The 15,635-nt window shown below is 50.2% G+C and overlaps 1 protein-coding gene across 1 annotated transcript; it reads left to right on the top strand.

Moving 5' to 3' along the window:
* Window positions 1-3,553: 3,553 nt before the first annotated feature.
* LOC132386548 (uncharacterized) lies at window positions 3,554-14,929 on the top strand. Its single transcript, XM_059958827.1, has 9 exons — window positions 3,554-3,669; window positions 4,354-4,483; window positions 5,189-5,260; window positions 6,154-6,273; window positions 8,104-8,220; window positions 9,525-9,629; window positions 11,298-11,440; window positions 12,885-12,949; window positions 13,938-14,929. The coding sequence occupies exons 2-9, from the start codon at window positions 4,417-4,419 to the stop codon at window positions 14,128-14,130; spliced, it is 882 nt and encodes a 293-aa protein (XP_059814810.1). The 5' UTR covers window positions 3,554-3,669; window positions 4,354-4,416; the 3' UTR covers window positions 14,131-14,929.
* Window positions 14,930-15,635: the final 706 nt, after the last annotated feature.

Below are 15,635 nucleotides of genomic sequence, written 5' to 3'. Positions count from 1 at the left end.
ATCCACTGTGTGTCTGACCCCGGGAGTGCGTGTTGGGACGGTGTGGAGGGAGATTCACTCTGTGTCTGACCCCGGGAGTGCGTGATGGGACGGTGTGGAGAGAGATTCACTGTGTGTCTGACCCCGGGAGTGTGTGATTGGATGGTGTGGAGTGAGATTCACTCTGTGTCTGACCCCGGGAGTGTGTGATGGGACGGTGTGGAGGGTGGTTCATTCTGTGTCTGACCCCGGGAGTGTCTGATGGGACGGTGTGGAGGGAGGTTCACTCTGTGTCTGACCCCGGGAGTGTGTGATGGGACGGTGTGGAGGGAGATTCCTTCTGTGTGTGACCCCGGGAGTGTGTGATGGGACGGTGTGGAGGGAGATTCACTCTGTGTCTGACCACGGGAGTGTTTGATGGGACCGTGTAGAGGAATAATCACTCTGTGTCTGACCCCGGGAGAGTGTGATGGGACGGTGTGGAGGGAGATTCACTCTGTGTCGGACCCCGGGAGTGTGTTATGGGATTGTTTGGAGGGAGATTCACACTGTGTCTGACACCGGGAGTGTGTCATGCACAGTGAGGAGGGAGATTCACTCTGTTTCTGACCACGGGAGTGTGTGATGGGACGGTATGGAGGGAGATTCACTCTGTGTCTGACCCCGGGAATGTGCTTTGGGAGACTGTGATGGAAGCTTCTGTCTGTCTGCCAACAGGACTATCGCATGAGAGAGTCGAGAGAGAGCTGCACTTTCTCTCTTAACCGCTGAGTCTGTGTGATCGGACGGCTCGGAGGAACCTTCACTTTGCAACTGAAGTCGTGAAAGTGTGATGGGCTGGTAGGAGCGATTCCATTTTCTCTGTCTGCCTACCGGCGAATGCAATGGACGGTGTGCGGAGAGATTCACTATTCATTGGTCCTATTTTCGAGAGCAGACGATTGGGAGCAGCAGCCTTGTTCTAACTCTGTTTGCCAGCGTCTTGTATTAAATTCAAAAGAGGAAAGGATATTTGTGAGAGATACACACCAGAATGAAGCTCCCTCTATACTCTCCAATTACACATTCCCGGGGTCATACACAGGGTGTATCTCCCTCCATTTTGTCCTATCACACTCTCCCGGTGTCAGGCACATGGTGAATCCCACTCCCCACCGCCCAGTTCCAAAGGGCTGGAGTCAGACATATGGTGAATCACTTTCCACACAGCCCCATTACACACTCCCGGGACGCAACAGAGAATATTGTCCCTGCACGCTGTCAAATTACACTCTCCTGGGGTGAGACACAGAGTGAATCTCCCTCGACACCGTTACATCACACACTCTCATAGTCAGACAGGGTTTAACTCCGTCAATTTGCCTCACTGAAAAGGGTAGAATCAGAGTGTGGTGCCGGAAGACTGGAGGGAGGAGAATGCTGTCCTCTTCTTCAAAGGGTTAGAAGGAATTGTCTGGATGATTATAAACCAGTGAGTCTGACGTCTGTTGTGGGAAAGTTGTTGGAAAGGATTCTTAGGGAAAGAATCTATGCTCATTTCGAGAATCATGCTCTGATCAGGGATAGTCAGCATGGCTTTGGGAAAGGCAGGTCGTGTCTAACAAGCCTGATAGAGTTCTTTGAGGAGGTGACCAGGCATATAGATGAGGTAGTGCATTGGATCTATTTCTACACGTATTTTTGTAAGGAATTTGACAAGGTTCCAATATGCAGATATATTCAGAGAGTCAGAAGGCATGGGATCCAGGGATGTTTGGCCAGGTGGATTCAGAATTGGGTTGCCTGCAGAAGGCAGAGGGTCGTGGGGGAGGGGGTACATTCAGATTGGAGGGTTGTGACTAGTGGTGGTGACTGGAACCCTTACTTTTCGTGGGGGTAGAAGGACTGGTTGTCAAGTTTTCAGATGATGCAAAGCTTGCTGGTTTTGTAGATTGTGCAGGGAACTGTCGAAGATTGCAGAGAGACATTGATAGGATGTAGAAGTGGGCTAAAAAGTGGCAGATGGAGTTCAACCCGGAGAAGTGTGAGGTGGTACACTTTGGAAGGACAGACTCCAAGGCAGAGTAGAAAGTAAATGATGGAGGAGAAGAGGGATCTGGGTGTACACGCCCACAGATCCCTGAAAGTCGCCTCATAGTTTAGTCGCGGCTTATTGATGCAGCTCTGTAAAACATTGGTTAGCAACGCTCGGGCTTTACTATCTGGAGAGAAGGAGGATGACAGGAGACATGAAAGACGTGTACAAGATATTAAGAGGAATAGACAGAGTGGACACCCAGCGCCTCTTCCCCAGGACACCACTGCACAATACAAGAGCAATTGGCTTTAAGGTAATGGGAGCAAAGTTCAAAGGAGAGATCAGCGGAATGGCTGTTACTTAGAGAGTGGTTGGTGCGTGGAATGTACTGCCTGATTCAGTGTTGGAGGCAAATACACTAGTGAAAATTAATAGACTACTAGTCAGGCATATGAGGGAATTTACGTTGGGGGTTTAAATGGGTCGGTCAAAACATTGTGGGCCGAAGGGCCAGAGATTAGCTGCATCGTTTTCTCTTCTATGTTCTATACCGTCCAATCACACACTGTAAATGGCAGGATACTTGGTAGTGTGGAGGAGCAGAGGGATCTGGGGTTACATGTCCACAGATCCCTGAAAGTTGCCTCACAGGTAGATAGGGAAGAAACGAAAGCTTATGGGGTGTTAGCTTTCTTAAGTCGAGGCATAGAGTTTAAGAGACACGGGGTAATGAAGCAGCTCTATAAAACTCTGGTTAGGCCACACTTGGAGTGCTGTGTCCAGTTCAGGTCGCCTACCGAGAGGAAGGATGTGGAATCATTGAAAAGGGTTTAGTGGATATTTACCAGGATGCTGCCTGGTTTAGAGAGTATGCATTACGAGCAGAGATTGAGCGAGCGAGGGCATTACTCTCTGGACTGAAATAGGATGATAGGAGATATGTTAGAGTTGTACAAGATATTAAGGGGAAAATATAGAGTGAACATCCAGCGCCTCTTCCCCAGGACACCACAGTTCAAAACAAGAGGACATGGCTTTATGGTAAGTGGAGCAAAGTTCACGGGGGATATCAGAGGAAGGAATTTTACTCAGAGCGTGGTTGGTGTGTGGAATGCACTGACTGAGTCAGTGGTGGAGACACATACTCTAGTGACATTTAACAGACTACTCGACAGCTATATGGGGGAATTAAAGTTGGGGATTTATATGGGAGCAGGGTATAAGAGTCGGCACAAAATTGTGGGCAAGAAGTGCCAGTATTGTGTTGTATCGTTTTCTGTTCTTTGTTCTGTATCGTCCCATCACACACTTCAGGGGTCAGACATGTGGTCAACGCCTTGCACAACGTTATTGCTGCTCACTTCCACCGGATATCGATCTCTCGCTTCTCAGCTTCTCTCCGTCTCTGTGTGGACTGGTCGGTCGTGTGGTTTAACAACATTTCCTCAGAGTGACTGGAAACTCATCACCTGTCCACAGCCCTCTTTCCACTCCCCCACCTTCCTCTGACCTTTCTCTGGTCTCACACACACCTATTATCTCTGAGACAGACACACTTTTGGAGACTACGGGAACGGTGTAAAACTGCTGATTGCTGGGAAGGAGAAAGGAAGTGAAGAGGAAGATTCGATCTGTTTGTGACCCTGGGACTGTGCAATGGGACAGTATGGAAGGTGTTGCACTAATGTCTGATCCCGGGAGTGTTTGTTCGGCCGGTGCCGAGGCGCTCTCTCTCTCTCTCTCTCTCTCTCTGTCACACACACACACACACACACACACACACACACACACACACACACACACACACACACACACACACACACATTCACACACTCATACACACAACCGCTATAGCACATCGCCTCCCGCACTATCACCCCTTTCTCCACTACCCTCACCCGCATTTCAAAAGCCCCCATTTCCTTTCATTTCCCCCCTTGCATTCAGTGGAGGATGTGAGATAGAAAGGGAAGGAGTGGAGGAAAAAGCAGAGAGCTGGAGAGGGGGGTGAATTTGAATCTCTCCAGCAATTCTCCCACTCTATTTCTACACCTCTCTCTCCATTCCCGCCCCTTGTTTTTGCCTTCCGCTTTTTTCAGTGATACCCTTTTCTAACCCATGTAATTCATGACTCTCTTTCTGCCAAACCTTAACATTCCCCTCACTCTCCCTCCCTCTGTTTCTCTCCACTCGCACTATTCTTCTCCCCGCACCACTCTAATCGCTACAGACCAACCCCTCTCACACCCTCAATCTCCCTCTTCCCCAGCGCTTCCCCCCTCTGCTCTCGGCTCCTTTCTTCTTCAGCCGCTCATCCGGGGTCTGTTGATTTCGCTCTGATCCATTTGTCAACATAGGCTTCCTCTGACAACGGTTACTTCCCCTCGCTGAGCTCAGAGACACAGAGGGCCATCGACAGAATGGACAAGAGCGAGACTTTCAAGAAGAAGCAGCTCGCAAAACCGGACTCACTGTCTCCATCGGGAGGTGAGTGGGGCAGAGATGGAGGGAGGGAGTTTCAGTGTCTTTCTAACCCGGTGAGTTTGTAATGGGGATTGTGGAGGTGGCTTCACTCTGTATACGACACCGGGACTGTGTAATGGAACGGAGTGGAAGTAGCGTCACTCCTTTTCGGATCACGAGACTGTAGAATATAAACCATAAAACAAACATATATCAATTACAGCACGGAAACAGGCCGTCTCCGCCCTTCTAGTCCGTGCCGAACGCTTATTCTCACCTAGTCCCACTGGCCCGCACTCAGCACATAACCGTCGATTTCTTTCCTGTCCATTTGCCTATCCAATTTTACTTTAAATGACAATACCGAACATGCCTATACCACTTCGACTGAAAGCTCGTTCCACACAGCTACCACTCTCTGAGTAAAGAAATTCCCACTCTATTATTCTTAATCCTTTGCCCACTAACTCAAATCATGTCCTCTTGTTCGAATCTCCCGTTCTCTCAATGGAAAAAGCCTATCCAAGTCAACTCGATCTATCCCCCTCATAATTTCAAATACCTCTATCAAGTCCCTCCTCAAAATTGTACGCTCCAAAGCGCAGTCTGTCCCACATTATGGTACAGAGTGAAGGAAGACTTAACTCTGTGTCTGGCCCCGGGAGTGTGTGATGTGACGGTGTAGAGGGAGCCTCACCCTCTTTCTGACTCTCACTGTTCTGTCCCCAGCTAAACCTGATGTATCGTATGTGGAACTTCATTTCAAATCCCTCTCTGTTCCCCGGGTCCGGACGAATGGAGGTCAGTTTCACTTTATTGGTTTGACTCTGAACAGATGATGTGAATCTTCAAGTCGAGCAATGTCATCCCAAGCGTACAGTTAACCTTGATTGTTCCCTGTCAGACAATAGGTCAGGAGCAATGTGTGCGAGACTGGATGTGAGACGGGCTCTATGGGAGGGTCGGTGAGTAGGGAGAGCGCTCTGTGAAGGGTCGGAGTGGAGGCAGAGCAACAGGCGGGGCGGTACAGAGGGAGGGCTGTGGAAAGGAATTAGGAGTTTCTCTGGGTGGGGTCGGTGCAGAAAATGCGATGTAATTTTTGTGTGGTGGGAGTAACGTGAGAGGGGGTTAAACTGGGGGCACTGAGGGGAGGTGTGCGATGGGGCGGGTGCGGGAGCAGGGAGTGCTGTGGCATGGTCGGTGAGCAGGAGTGGCAAGATTCAGTGAGAAACAATAACTTTATAAAATGCGAAAAACGCTGACCCCGTTCTAAACCAACTCTCTCATCACTCTCTCTCCTCTCTCTCCCCTGCCTCCGTCTTTCTACCCCTATCTCTCACACACTGATCCTCTCTCATCTTCTTTTCTTCCTCCACTCTTTCCCTGCCGCACACTCTCACGCTCTCCCCTTTCCCAACACTTCTCTCTGTTTTTCCACATCTCTCCCGTTCTACGACTCCTGCTCTCTCCGTTGACATTCCCCTCTATCTACCTACCTTTCCCCGTTTTCCCCGTTCCCACACTCTCTGCTCCCTCTTTCACATTCCCCCGATTACACATCTCTCCTTCTCGCAGACTCCTCTCTCTCCTCTGCTCTCTTCTCTTTCACCACGACTCTCTCCGCAACTCTCTCCGTCATTCTCTACCGCTGTCTGATTCTCTCCCTGACCTGCTTGTCCGACTCTCTCTTCCAGATGGTCTGATCTCCACCTACACAGAGGTGAACTTTCGAAGAGACGATCCCTTCATCGACGAGGACGAGGATGCTCACATCACCTCAGGACCCAGAGGGATGCCAACTACTGCACAAACAGGTCAGAGTTCACAGTAGTGACGCCATTCAGGAAGGGTCAGATGTTATTTGCCCAAGTGTTTCAAATTTTAATGCATCTGCGAGCACGTTCCAACTCCTGTCTGTGATGTGTATAAATCATCGGGTTGAATTTGCAGACGGGTGTGTTGGTGAGTTGCACATGATGTGAAGACGGGTGATCTTGTGGATCATGTGGGAAAGTGGCAAACAAAAGAGTTCATTGCGGCAGAGATCAGGCACAGATCCGGCTGGAGAATGGAAGGGCTTAGTCCGTCATGTATCCGATGTGTGGGAAAAGAACACACCGGCCAAACAATAATACAACTGTGAAAAATAATAAACTCTTAATCCAGACGGCCAATTCCCCGTGTGTCCCATGGATCATAATCTTCTGGACAAGCCTCCCATGAGAGACCCAGTGAAGCGCCCAAATGAAGTTGATGGAGATAAGATCCACGACTCCAACTTAATCAATAGCATAGGAGACAGAAAAACACCTCTGGAATCAGTCAGACACTTGTCAGCCTTTGCTGAGTTAAGGAATTTGGACTATCAGCGGTTACGGCTGAAAGTAACTGAGGATGTCAGTGCCATGGATTAATTCTCATGGCCCGGTTGGAATGCAGCCTCGGGTTCTGAAGGAAGTAGGCGGAGAGATTGCCGAGGGATCAACAATGATCTTTCGGGAATCGATAGTGTATTTGGATTTTCAGAAGGCCTTTGACAATGTGCCGCACATGGGGCTGCTTCGGAAGATCAGAGCCCGTAGAATTACAGGGAGGTTTCTAGCTCGGGGGGAGCATTAGTTGATTGGCAGAAAAGAGAGAGCGGGAATGAAGGGATCCTATTTTGGCTGCCTGCCGGTTACCAGTGGAGGTCCACAGGGGTCCGTGTTGGGACCGCTGATTTCGACAATGTCTGTCAAAGACTTGTGCAGAATTTGCAAAGATAGGTGGAGGAGCGGGAATTGTTGAGGAAACAGAGAGCTTACAGAGGGACGCAGTTAGTTTAGGGGAATGGGCAAAGAAGAGGCAAATGAGACACAATTTTGGAACGTATATGGTCGTGCACTTTGGAGGAAGAAATAAACAATCGGACTATTATACAGATGGTGAGAGAACTCAAAATGCAGATTTGCAGAATGACTTGGGAGCACCTGTGCAAGATACCCTAAAGGTTAACCCCCAAGTTCAGTTGGTGGTGAAGAAAGCGAATGAGATATTGACATTCAGGTACAGAATATAAGAGCAGGGATCTGATGTTGAGGCACCAAAAGGCACTCGTGAGACTTCTTATAAATATTGACATCGGAGAGGGTTCGGAGATGTTTCACGAGAATGATTCCAGGAATGAGAGGGTCGTTGTTTGAGGAACATCCGGCAGCTCTTGGGCTGTATTCCCTGGAGATCAGGAGAATGAGAGGGCGTCTCATAGAAACGTACCGAACCCTCAAAGCCTGGAGAGATTAGATATGGAAATGTTATTCCCAATGGTAAGCGATTCTAGGACAAATGGCCACGACTTCCGGATTGAACGACGTCCTTTTAGAACTGAGATGACGACAAATTACTTTATTCAGAGGCTGTTAAATCGGTGCAATTTGTTGCCACGAGCGGCTTGAAAGCCAAATTATTTGGTGCATTTAACGCAGAGAGAGATAGGCTCTTGATTAGCCCGGGCATTGAAGGGTATCGTGTGTAGGCATGGGAGTGGGGATGACTGGAAGAATTACTTTCGCCCTTAATTGAATGGCGGGGCGGACTCTATAGCCCAAATGTCCACTCCCTGCTATTATATCTTATGGTCTCATGGTCTTGTGGTCTCTCCACAGCTGCGCATGTTCAGCAGTCGAAAGTGAAGATCGGAAATAGACCGTACCGTCTGATCTGCCTACTCTGCCTAGTTACAGCCGCCCTCATCGTGACAGTGGCCGGTCTCTTGATCCACGGTGGGTGGAACCGGCTCCCGGTAGTGTCAGACCATAAGTAAAGGGAGTGGAATGAATTGTTATTAGAAAACACCACAGTGACACCGACACGCCCCTTACCGTAACACCGGTTAAAACCCATCAACACAACACTGACACACCCCAAAACGTGATAAAGACACTACCGTAACACAATCAAGACTCGTCCTGACACCGACTCGCCATTCATCATAACATCAACAATGCTGTCACGGTATCGGTCTTCAACGAGACACAAGAACACTCCTGACCGCGACACTGACACGACCATCGCCGTGACACACACATGGCAGTCACACTGACCACAACGCACACCTCACTGTTATATAGACATGCCTCTGACGGCATTACTGATAGACTGCTCAAGGCGACTCCGAAACATACCTCACAGTGACAGCGACACGCTCTTTACCGTGACACAGAGGTACCGTACACCGTGACAACTTCACTCTCCTCAACGTGTTCCGCTACACACCGCATCGTAACAAAGACTCAGAAGCCAGTGTAACACCCCTTACCGAGACAGTATTCCCCCTCAACATAACACCGATGTACCACTCATTGAGGCAATTACCCACACCTCACCCTGACACAGGCAAACCCATGAACTGATACCGATTGCTGAATCCACAATTACACCTACATAGTACTCTCCGTGACACCGTCGGACAGCTCAGCGTGACACTCTGACACACACCGTGACCACCGTGAAACAGATATGCCCCCGCTCTGTGAGTCCAGCATACCCCAGACCATGACACAGATACACCACCAACCGTGATCCCACCAACCCCTCACCAGGACATTTCCCTCGCCTTGACATCGAGATACACTTCGTTGTGATCCGGCACAACTCCCGCCGGGGAACAGAAACACCTATCTCAGTGACACCGAAACGTCCCTCACAGCAACCGGCCATGCCCACCACAAAACCGTCGCAGGCCCCCATGACAACAACAACAGAACGTTCACCGGGACATTGATAATTCCTCAGCGTGACACAGACACGCCGCTCAACGTGGCGCCGACGCCTCTCATTGTGCCACAAGAACATGCTTCACTGTTCAACCCTTCACCGTGACACCGATAAAACACTCTCTGTGACACATTCGTTAGCGTGACACTGAGTCACGCGTCACTGTAAACGCTAAACATCCTTCACCATGCCTCTCAGTATCACAGATACGTTAGTCTAAGGTCAGTTCCGACCGAAAATTACAATGAGTTAAACTCATTCCTTCAATCCAAACTTTCCTTGCTCAACTCTAATCTGTCTTTTCTTACAGGAATGCACAGCGATCTCCGTCACCGGTTCACTGAGATGGAAACGAAGTACAGATCTGTCAACGAAACCAAGGCTGAAATCTGTGATTTTTTGACCAGCAGAAGAGGTGAGGCATCATCCCCCTCTTTCACCCGCTCCTCATCACAGGGCAGGCATGGAGAGAGGAAGCGACACTCTGTGCGTGGAATCTGGAGCGTGTAAGGAGATAGTATGGAGGATGATTCACTCAGTGTTTGACCTGGTGAGTGCGTGATGGGGCTGCCTGGAGGAAATTTCAGTCTGTCACTGAATCCAGGAGGGTGTGATGGGACGTTGTGGAGATGGATTCATTCTGGGTCTGATCACGGGATTGTGAGACTTACCATTTTAGCTTCACTCTGTGTCTCACTCCGGCAATGTCTGATGGGACAGTATGGATCCAGCTTCACTCCGTGTCTGACAGCGGGATTGTGTGATGGGACAGTGCAGAGTGACGTTCATTCTATGCTTCGCCAGACTGGGTGATTGGATATTGTGGAGATAGTCTGAATGTGTGAGCGGAATTTCGCTTTGTGTGTGAACACAGGGGAGTGTGATGGGACGGTTCAGAGACAAACTGACTCTGTGACTCTCCAGGAAGTGTGCGATGGAACGTAAGGAGGGAGATTCACACTGTGTTAGACTCGGGAGAGTGTGATGGGACCCTGTGGACGCAGATTCCCTCTGTGTCTTGCATTTTGCGTTGAGAACTTGTAGAAGGAGAATCACTTGGACATTGTGGAAGGATCTCAATTAAGTTCGCTTACACAGGGAGTGTGTGAGGTGCAGTGTGGAGGGAGCTTCACTCTATGTCTGACACCGGGAGTGTGTTATAAGACGGTGTGGAGGGAGTAACACCCAGAATCTGACTCCACATCTGACCGTTGGAATGAGTGATGAGGACATGGAGTTAATGTATGCTGTCATGGGAAACGGAGAAAGAGCTTCACGAATGTCTTTCTCCGGGTGTCAGGAATCGTTTAGTACTGAAAGAGCTACTCTGTGTCTGATCCCTGGAGTATGCGAATGGACACTGTGATTGCTGCTGAACTCTGTGCCTCACTCCGGGAATGTGTGAAGGCACGCTGTGGAGGAAGCTTCTGTGTCTGGTCTGGCTGCAAGATCGTGTGATTTGACAGTAACCAGCGTGCAGTCTAAACCTGCGTGTGTGTGTGAAAGAAAGAGAGAGAGAGAGAGAGAGAGAGAGAGAGAGAGAGAGAGAGAGAGAGAGAGAGAGAGATTCACTCTGTGTCTGACCACGGGAGAATGCAGAGTGTGGGGGGAAACGGGCTGTGTGACGAGGCTCAGTGGAGTGGGCACCACTCCACTTCAGGGGTCTCTGATGGGGCGGTGTGGAAGGAGCATCGCTCTGTTTCTGACACACTGAGTGTGTGATGGGATAATGTGTCGCGAGGATCATTCTGTGTCCTGCTCAGTTAGTGTATCAGGGGAGTGTACAGATAGCCTCAATCTGTGCCTGATTGGAGAGTCTAAGATTGATGATCTTAGGTGGAGGGAACGTCACTCTGTGCCTGATCCTTTGAATCTGTGATGGGACGTTGTGGAGGAAACTTCATTCTGTGTCCCTCTCCAGGCATGTGCGATAGGAAAGTGCGGAACGAGATTCACTCTGTGTCTTGAATCCGTGAGTGTGTGACGGATGGTTTGGAGGGAAGGTCACCGAGCCTCATACTTGGTAATGTGCGATTGGACGGTGCGGGAGAGATTCACTGTGTTCCTTTCTCCTGATTTCCAGAGCAGGCCTGTTCCAAGGACTTTGTCACAAATACTGACAGGCGGTACTACGTATCCAAATTTGCAACATCTTTCCTAAAAGCGATGCAAGAATGTTCAAAACGTGAATCAAGTCTTCTTGAAATCAATTCCCGGGATGAAGCGGTATGTGTCACAGAACGAGAAGATCCCACAGTAACAAAGGAATCATCACACATACGTGTGGTCAGACACAAAGTGAATCTCCCGCCACAACGTCCCATTACACACTCGCGGGGTCAGACACAGAGAGAATCTCCCTCCACATCGTTCCATCACACAATCCGGGGTCAGGCACAGAGTAAATCTCCCTCCACACTGTCCCATCACACACTCCCGGGGTCAGACACAGAGAGAATCTCCCTTAACACCGTCCCATCACTCACCGGGGTCAGAAACGGTGTGAATCTTCTCGCACACCGTCCCCCCAAACACTCCCGGGGTCAGACACAGAGTGACGCTCCCTCTACACTGCCCCATCACACACTCCCGGGATCAGACACAAAGGGAATCACCATCCACACCGTCCCATCACACAATCCGGGGTCAGACACAGAGTGAATCTCCCTCCACACCATCTCATCACACAGTCCCGGGGTCAGACACAGAGAGAATGTCCCTTAACACCGTCCCATCCCTCACCGGGGTCAGAAACGGTGTGAATCTCCCCGCACACCGTCCCCCCAAACACTCCTGGGGTCAGACACAGAGAGAATCTCCCTCCACACCGTCCCATCACACAATCCGGGGTCAGGCACAGAGTAAATCTCCCTCCACACTGTCCCATCACACACTCCCGGGGTCAGACACAGAGAGAATCTCCCTTAACACCGTCCCATCACTCACCGGGGTCAGAAACGGTGTGAATCTTCTCGCACACCGTCCCCCCAAACACTCCCGGGGTCAGACACAGAGTGACGCTCCCTCTACACTGCCCCATCACACACTCCCGGGATCAGACACAAAGGGAATCACCATCCACACCGTCCCATCACACAATCCGGGGTCAGGCACAGAGTAAATCTCCCTCCACACCGTCCCATCACACACTCCCGGGGTCAGACACAGAGTGAATCTCCCTCCACACCATCTCATCACACAGTCCCGGGGTCAGACACAGAGAGAATCTCCCTTAACACCGTCCCATCACTCACCGGGGTCAGAAACGGTGTGAATCTCCCCGCACACCGTCCCCCCCAAACACTCCCGGGGTCAGACACAGAGTGAAGCTCCCTCTACACTGTCCCATCACACAGTCCTGGGGTCAGGCACAGAGTGAATCACCCTCCACACCGTCCCATCACACACTCCCGGGATCAGACACAGAGTGAATCTCCCTCCACACCGTCCCATCACACACTCCCGGGGTCAGACACAGAGAGAATCTCCCTTCACACCGTCCCATCACATACTCCCGGGGTCAGACACAGAGAGAATCTCCCTTCACACCGTCCCATCACACACTCCCGGGGTCAGACACAGAGAGAATCTCCCTTCACACCGTCCCATCACACACTCTCGTGAATAGTTTTCGATTCTCGGCATTAATCAAAGGAATTTAATTTTACAGAGTTTTGTTATCTGCTCTCTTATCCGCCGGAACGTTACTTACTGGATTAGACAATGCGAGACCGGGTGAGATTTGGACTGATCTGGGGTGGCAGTTGGGGAATGACACTGTTTTGAGGGGAGAAAGTGGGATTAGTTTCCGGACTGAGGTAGATTCGTGAGAAGAGGGTGGGGTAATGGAATTTGCTGTCGGGAGAGGATGATACGAGGTTTAGGAGCGATACGGGTCTGTCGCGGGACAGGGCAGTGAAATATTTTGACGATTGTCAGTGGGCTCCGGGGATTATTTCCCTGGGATTATTTTGGGTACTGACGCAGGGCTGTGGGGATTGTGAGATGCCGTGGAATTAGCTTGGAGTCTGACACAAATCTGTGGGGAGCAGGAGGCAGAGTCGGATTAGTTTGGCGACAGGCCTTGCTCTGTGAGAAAGAGTTATGCAGCAGGATCGGTTTGGGCTCTGACACTGATCTGGGGGAGAGATTAGGACAACTGGATTAGTTTGGAGACCGATACGGGGATGTGGCCACAGAGTCGGTCAGTGGGTCCAGATTGCCGACTGACGCAGGGCTGAGGGAACGGTGAGGGGCAATGGGATTAACCTGGAGACGGACAAAAACAGTCGGGAGGGAGAGGAGCCGTGGGAATGATTCGGAGACCGACAGAGGGTTGGAGGATCGTATTGTGCCGATGAGATTAATTCCGGAACAGCGTATGTCTGTGGAGGGTGGGTGGAAGGTTGGGATACTTGAATTTGTTTGGTGAGTGGAATAGATCTGACGGGAGAAAGTGGCTGTGTTCGATTCGCATTGGCACTGCCACAGGTCTGTAGAGACCGCGGGACGACGGGCCGCAGGCTGTAGGGGAGGTGGTTAGTTGGATTAATTTGGTGACTGTCACAGAGCAGTAGGGAGACATTGCAACACTGGAATTATTTTGGGAACGACCCAGGGCACTGGTGATTGCCCGGATTTAATGGGATTAGTTTGGCAACGGGCTCGTGTTCCGCCGGACCTGTTTCGTCTCTGTTCACATTTTTTAACCATTTATTGATAGGGATGATGCCACTGGTCTGCTGTACAATGTGTCCTCCGGAAGGTCCTCCTGCAGTGCATGCGCATCGAGTGGAGGGAGTGACAATTGCCTTCATGAGAACCACCATTTCATCTGCGAGTATTCTGCCCCCTGCTGGCCGGATATTCCTGAAGAGATCCAGCTTCTCTGTCAACAGCCCGGACAGCCGACTTGAATCAAATGATTTTCCCTTTCTTTCCCTTCCATATCTCTCGTCCACTCTCACTCAGCCCATCCACTCAAAATCCTCCCTGCAGTGTCTGCCCCCACCTGTTACTCTATTGTCCTCTTTTTGCAACCCCGTTCTCCCCACCACACATGGACAAACACCGCTCTCCATCTATCCCCTTCTTTCTCGCCATCCCTCCCCCAGCCAGCTCTTCCTCACTCCCACTATCTTTCTACCCCCTCTCCTCATTCTACTTCCTCGACCTTTCTCCGCCCGTTATTTAACCAGTCTCTTTCAACCTCTTTATAGTTCCCTCCCTTTCCCCCCCTCTCTACCGCACTCTCTCCTTCTCCACTCCGTTCACTCTAACACCTGCCTCCCTCTGATCTCGCTCTTTCTATCTCCTCTCCACCTACTCTGACCTAAATCCTGTCCCGTCTGGGTCGCGATGCCCCAGCTCTGGGTCAAAGTCTATGCGCATACCGTCAGTCTGTGCCCCTCTTGAGTTTATGCAACTCTGTACGCTGCAGCGAATAAAGACCCCTTCCTCTCTCCACCTCTGTTACTCGAGTCCCGGCAATATTCCTGTAAATCTCCCTCTACATTCTTTCCGGCTCAATGGCATTTTTTTCCCAGAGCAGGGCGACCAAAACTGTGCGGGCTCACTGACGTCCTGTCCCACGGCAACGTGACCTCCCGTCACATGTACTCAGTGTCCTGACCAGTGAAGACCAGCGGGCCAACTGTCCTGTTCACTCGCATCGGATGTTTCCTACTAGAATCTCCATTTGATTTATTATCTAAGACTTACATGGACTAGAATTTCTCTGTTTACAGCATCAGTGCGGTGCAAGAATGTAAAATTAATGTAAACTAAACATATTAATAAATACTGCAAAAATGTGGAGTTAGTTCTCGTGCGTTGAAAGATGTGATGGCGCCCTGGAAGAAGATGTCCCATTGCCTCTGTGTGTTTTGGAATTTCTCCCCGTTTAGGCAATGGTCCGCACATTTATTTCTACAACCAATGTGCACGACCATGCATTTTCCAATATTGTGTTTCACTTGCCACTGTGTTTAACATTCTGCTATTCTGTCTGTCCTTCTGCATCCTGCCTTTTTACTGGTTAGTTGGTTGGTGGAGAAGATCAACAAGAATGAGTTATTTCACAATTATCTGGGTTGAACGTCTGACACTTTCTTGCTCAGTTTTCCATCCTACCAATGTCCCGCTGTTACCTCTGACAACCCTCCAGTCTATCCACAACACATCCAACCTTTATGTCATCAGCAAACGTGCTAACCACTCCCTCCACTCCCTCATCCAGTTCATTTATAAAAATCACGAAGAGAAAGGGCCCCAGAAGAGATCCCCGAGACACTCAACAGGTGACTGACCTCCATGCAGAATATGACCCGTCTGAAAGCACGATTAGCCTTCTGGGGGCAATGTCCTCTTTGATCCTGTGACTCCTTACTTTCTCAGCAAGCCTTGCACGGGGTAACCTATC

This window comes from Hypanus sabinus, unplaced genomic scaffold (genome assembly GCF_030144855.1).
Source record: "Hypanus sabinus isolate sHypSab1 unplaced genomic scaffold, sHypSab1.hap1 scaffold_1199, whole genome shotgun sequence".
Taxonomy (NCBI): Eukaryota; Metazoa; Chordata; class Chondrichthyes; order Myliobatiformes; family Dasyatidae; genus Hypanus; species Hypanus sabinus.
This window is presented reverse-complemented; position numbering and strand designations above follow the sequence as displayed.

Excerpts from the sequence above, each read along its gene's own strand:
- LOC132386548 (XM_059958827.1), top strand. The coding sequence starts at position 4,417 with ATGGACAAGAGCGAGACTTTCAAGAAGAAGCAGCTCGCAAAACCGGAC. Across the intron at positions 11,441-12,884 it reads TCAATTCCCGGGATGAAGCG|AGTTTTGTTATCTGCTCTCT; the intron begins GTATGTGTCACA and ends TTAATTTTACAG. Across the intron at positions 12,950-13,937 it reads ATTAGACAATGCGAGACCGG|GGATGATGCCACTGGTCTGC; the intron begins GTGAGATTTGGA and ends ATTTATTGATAG.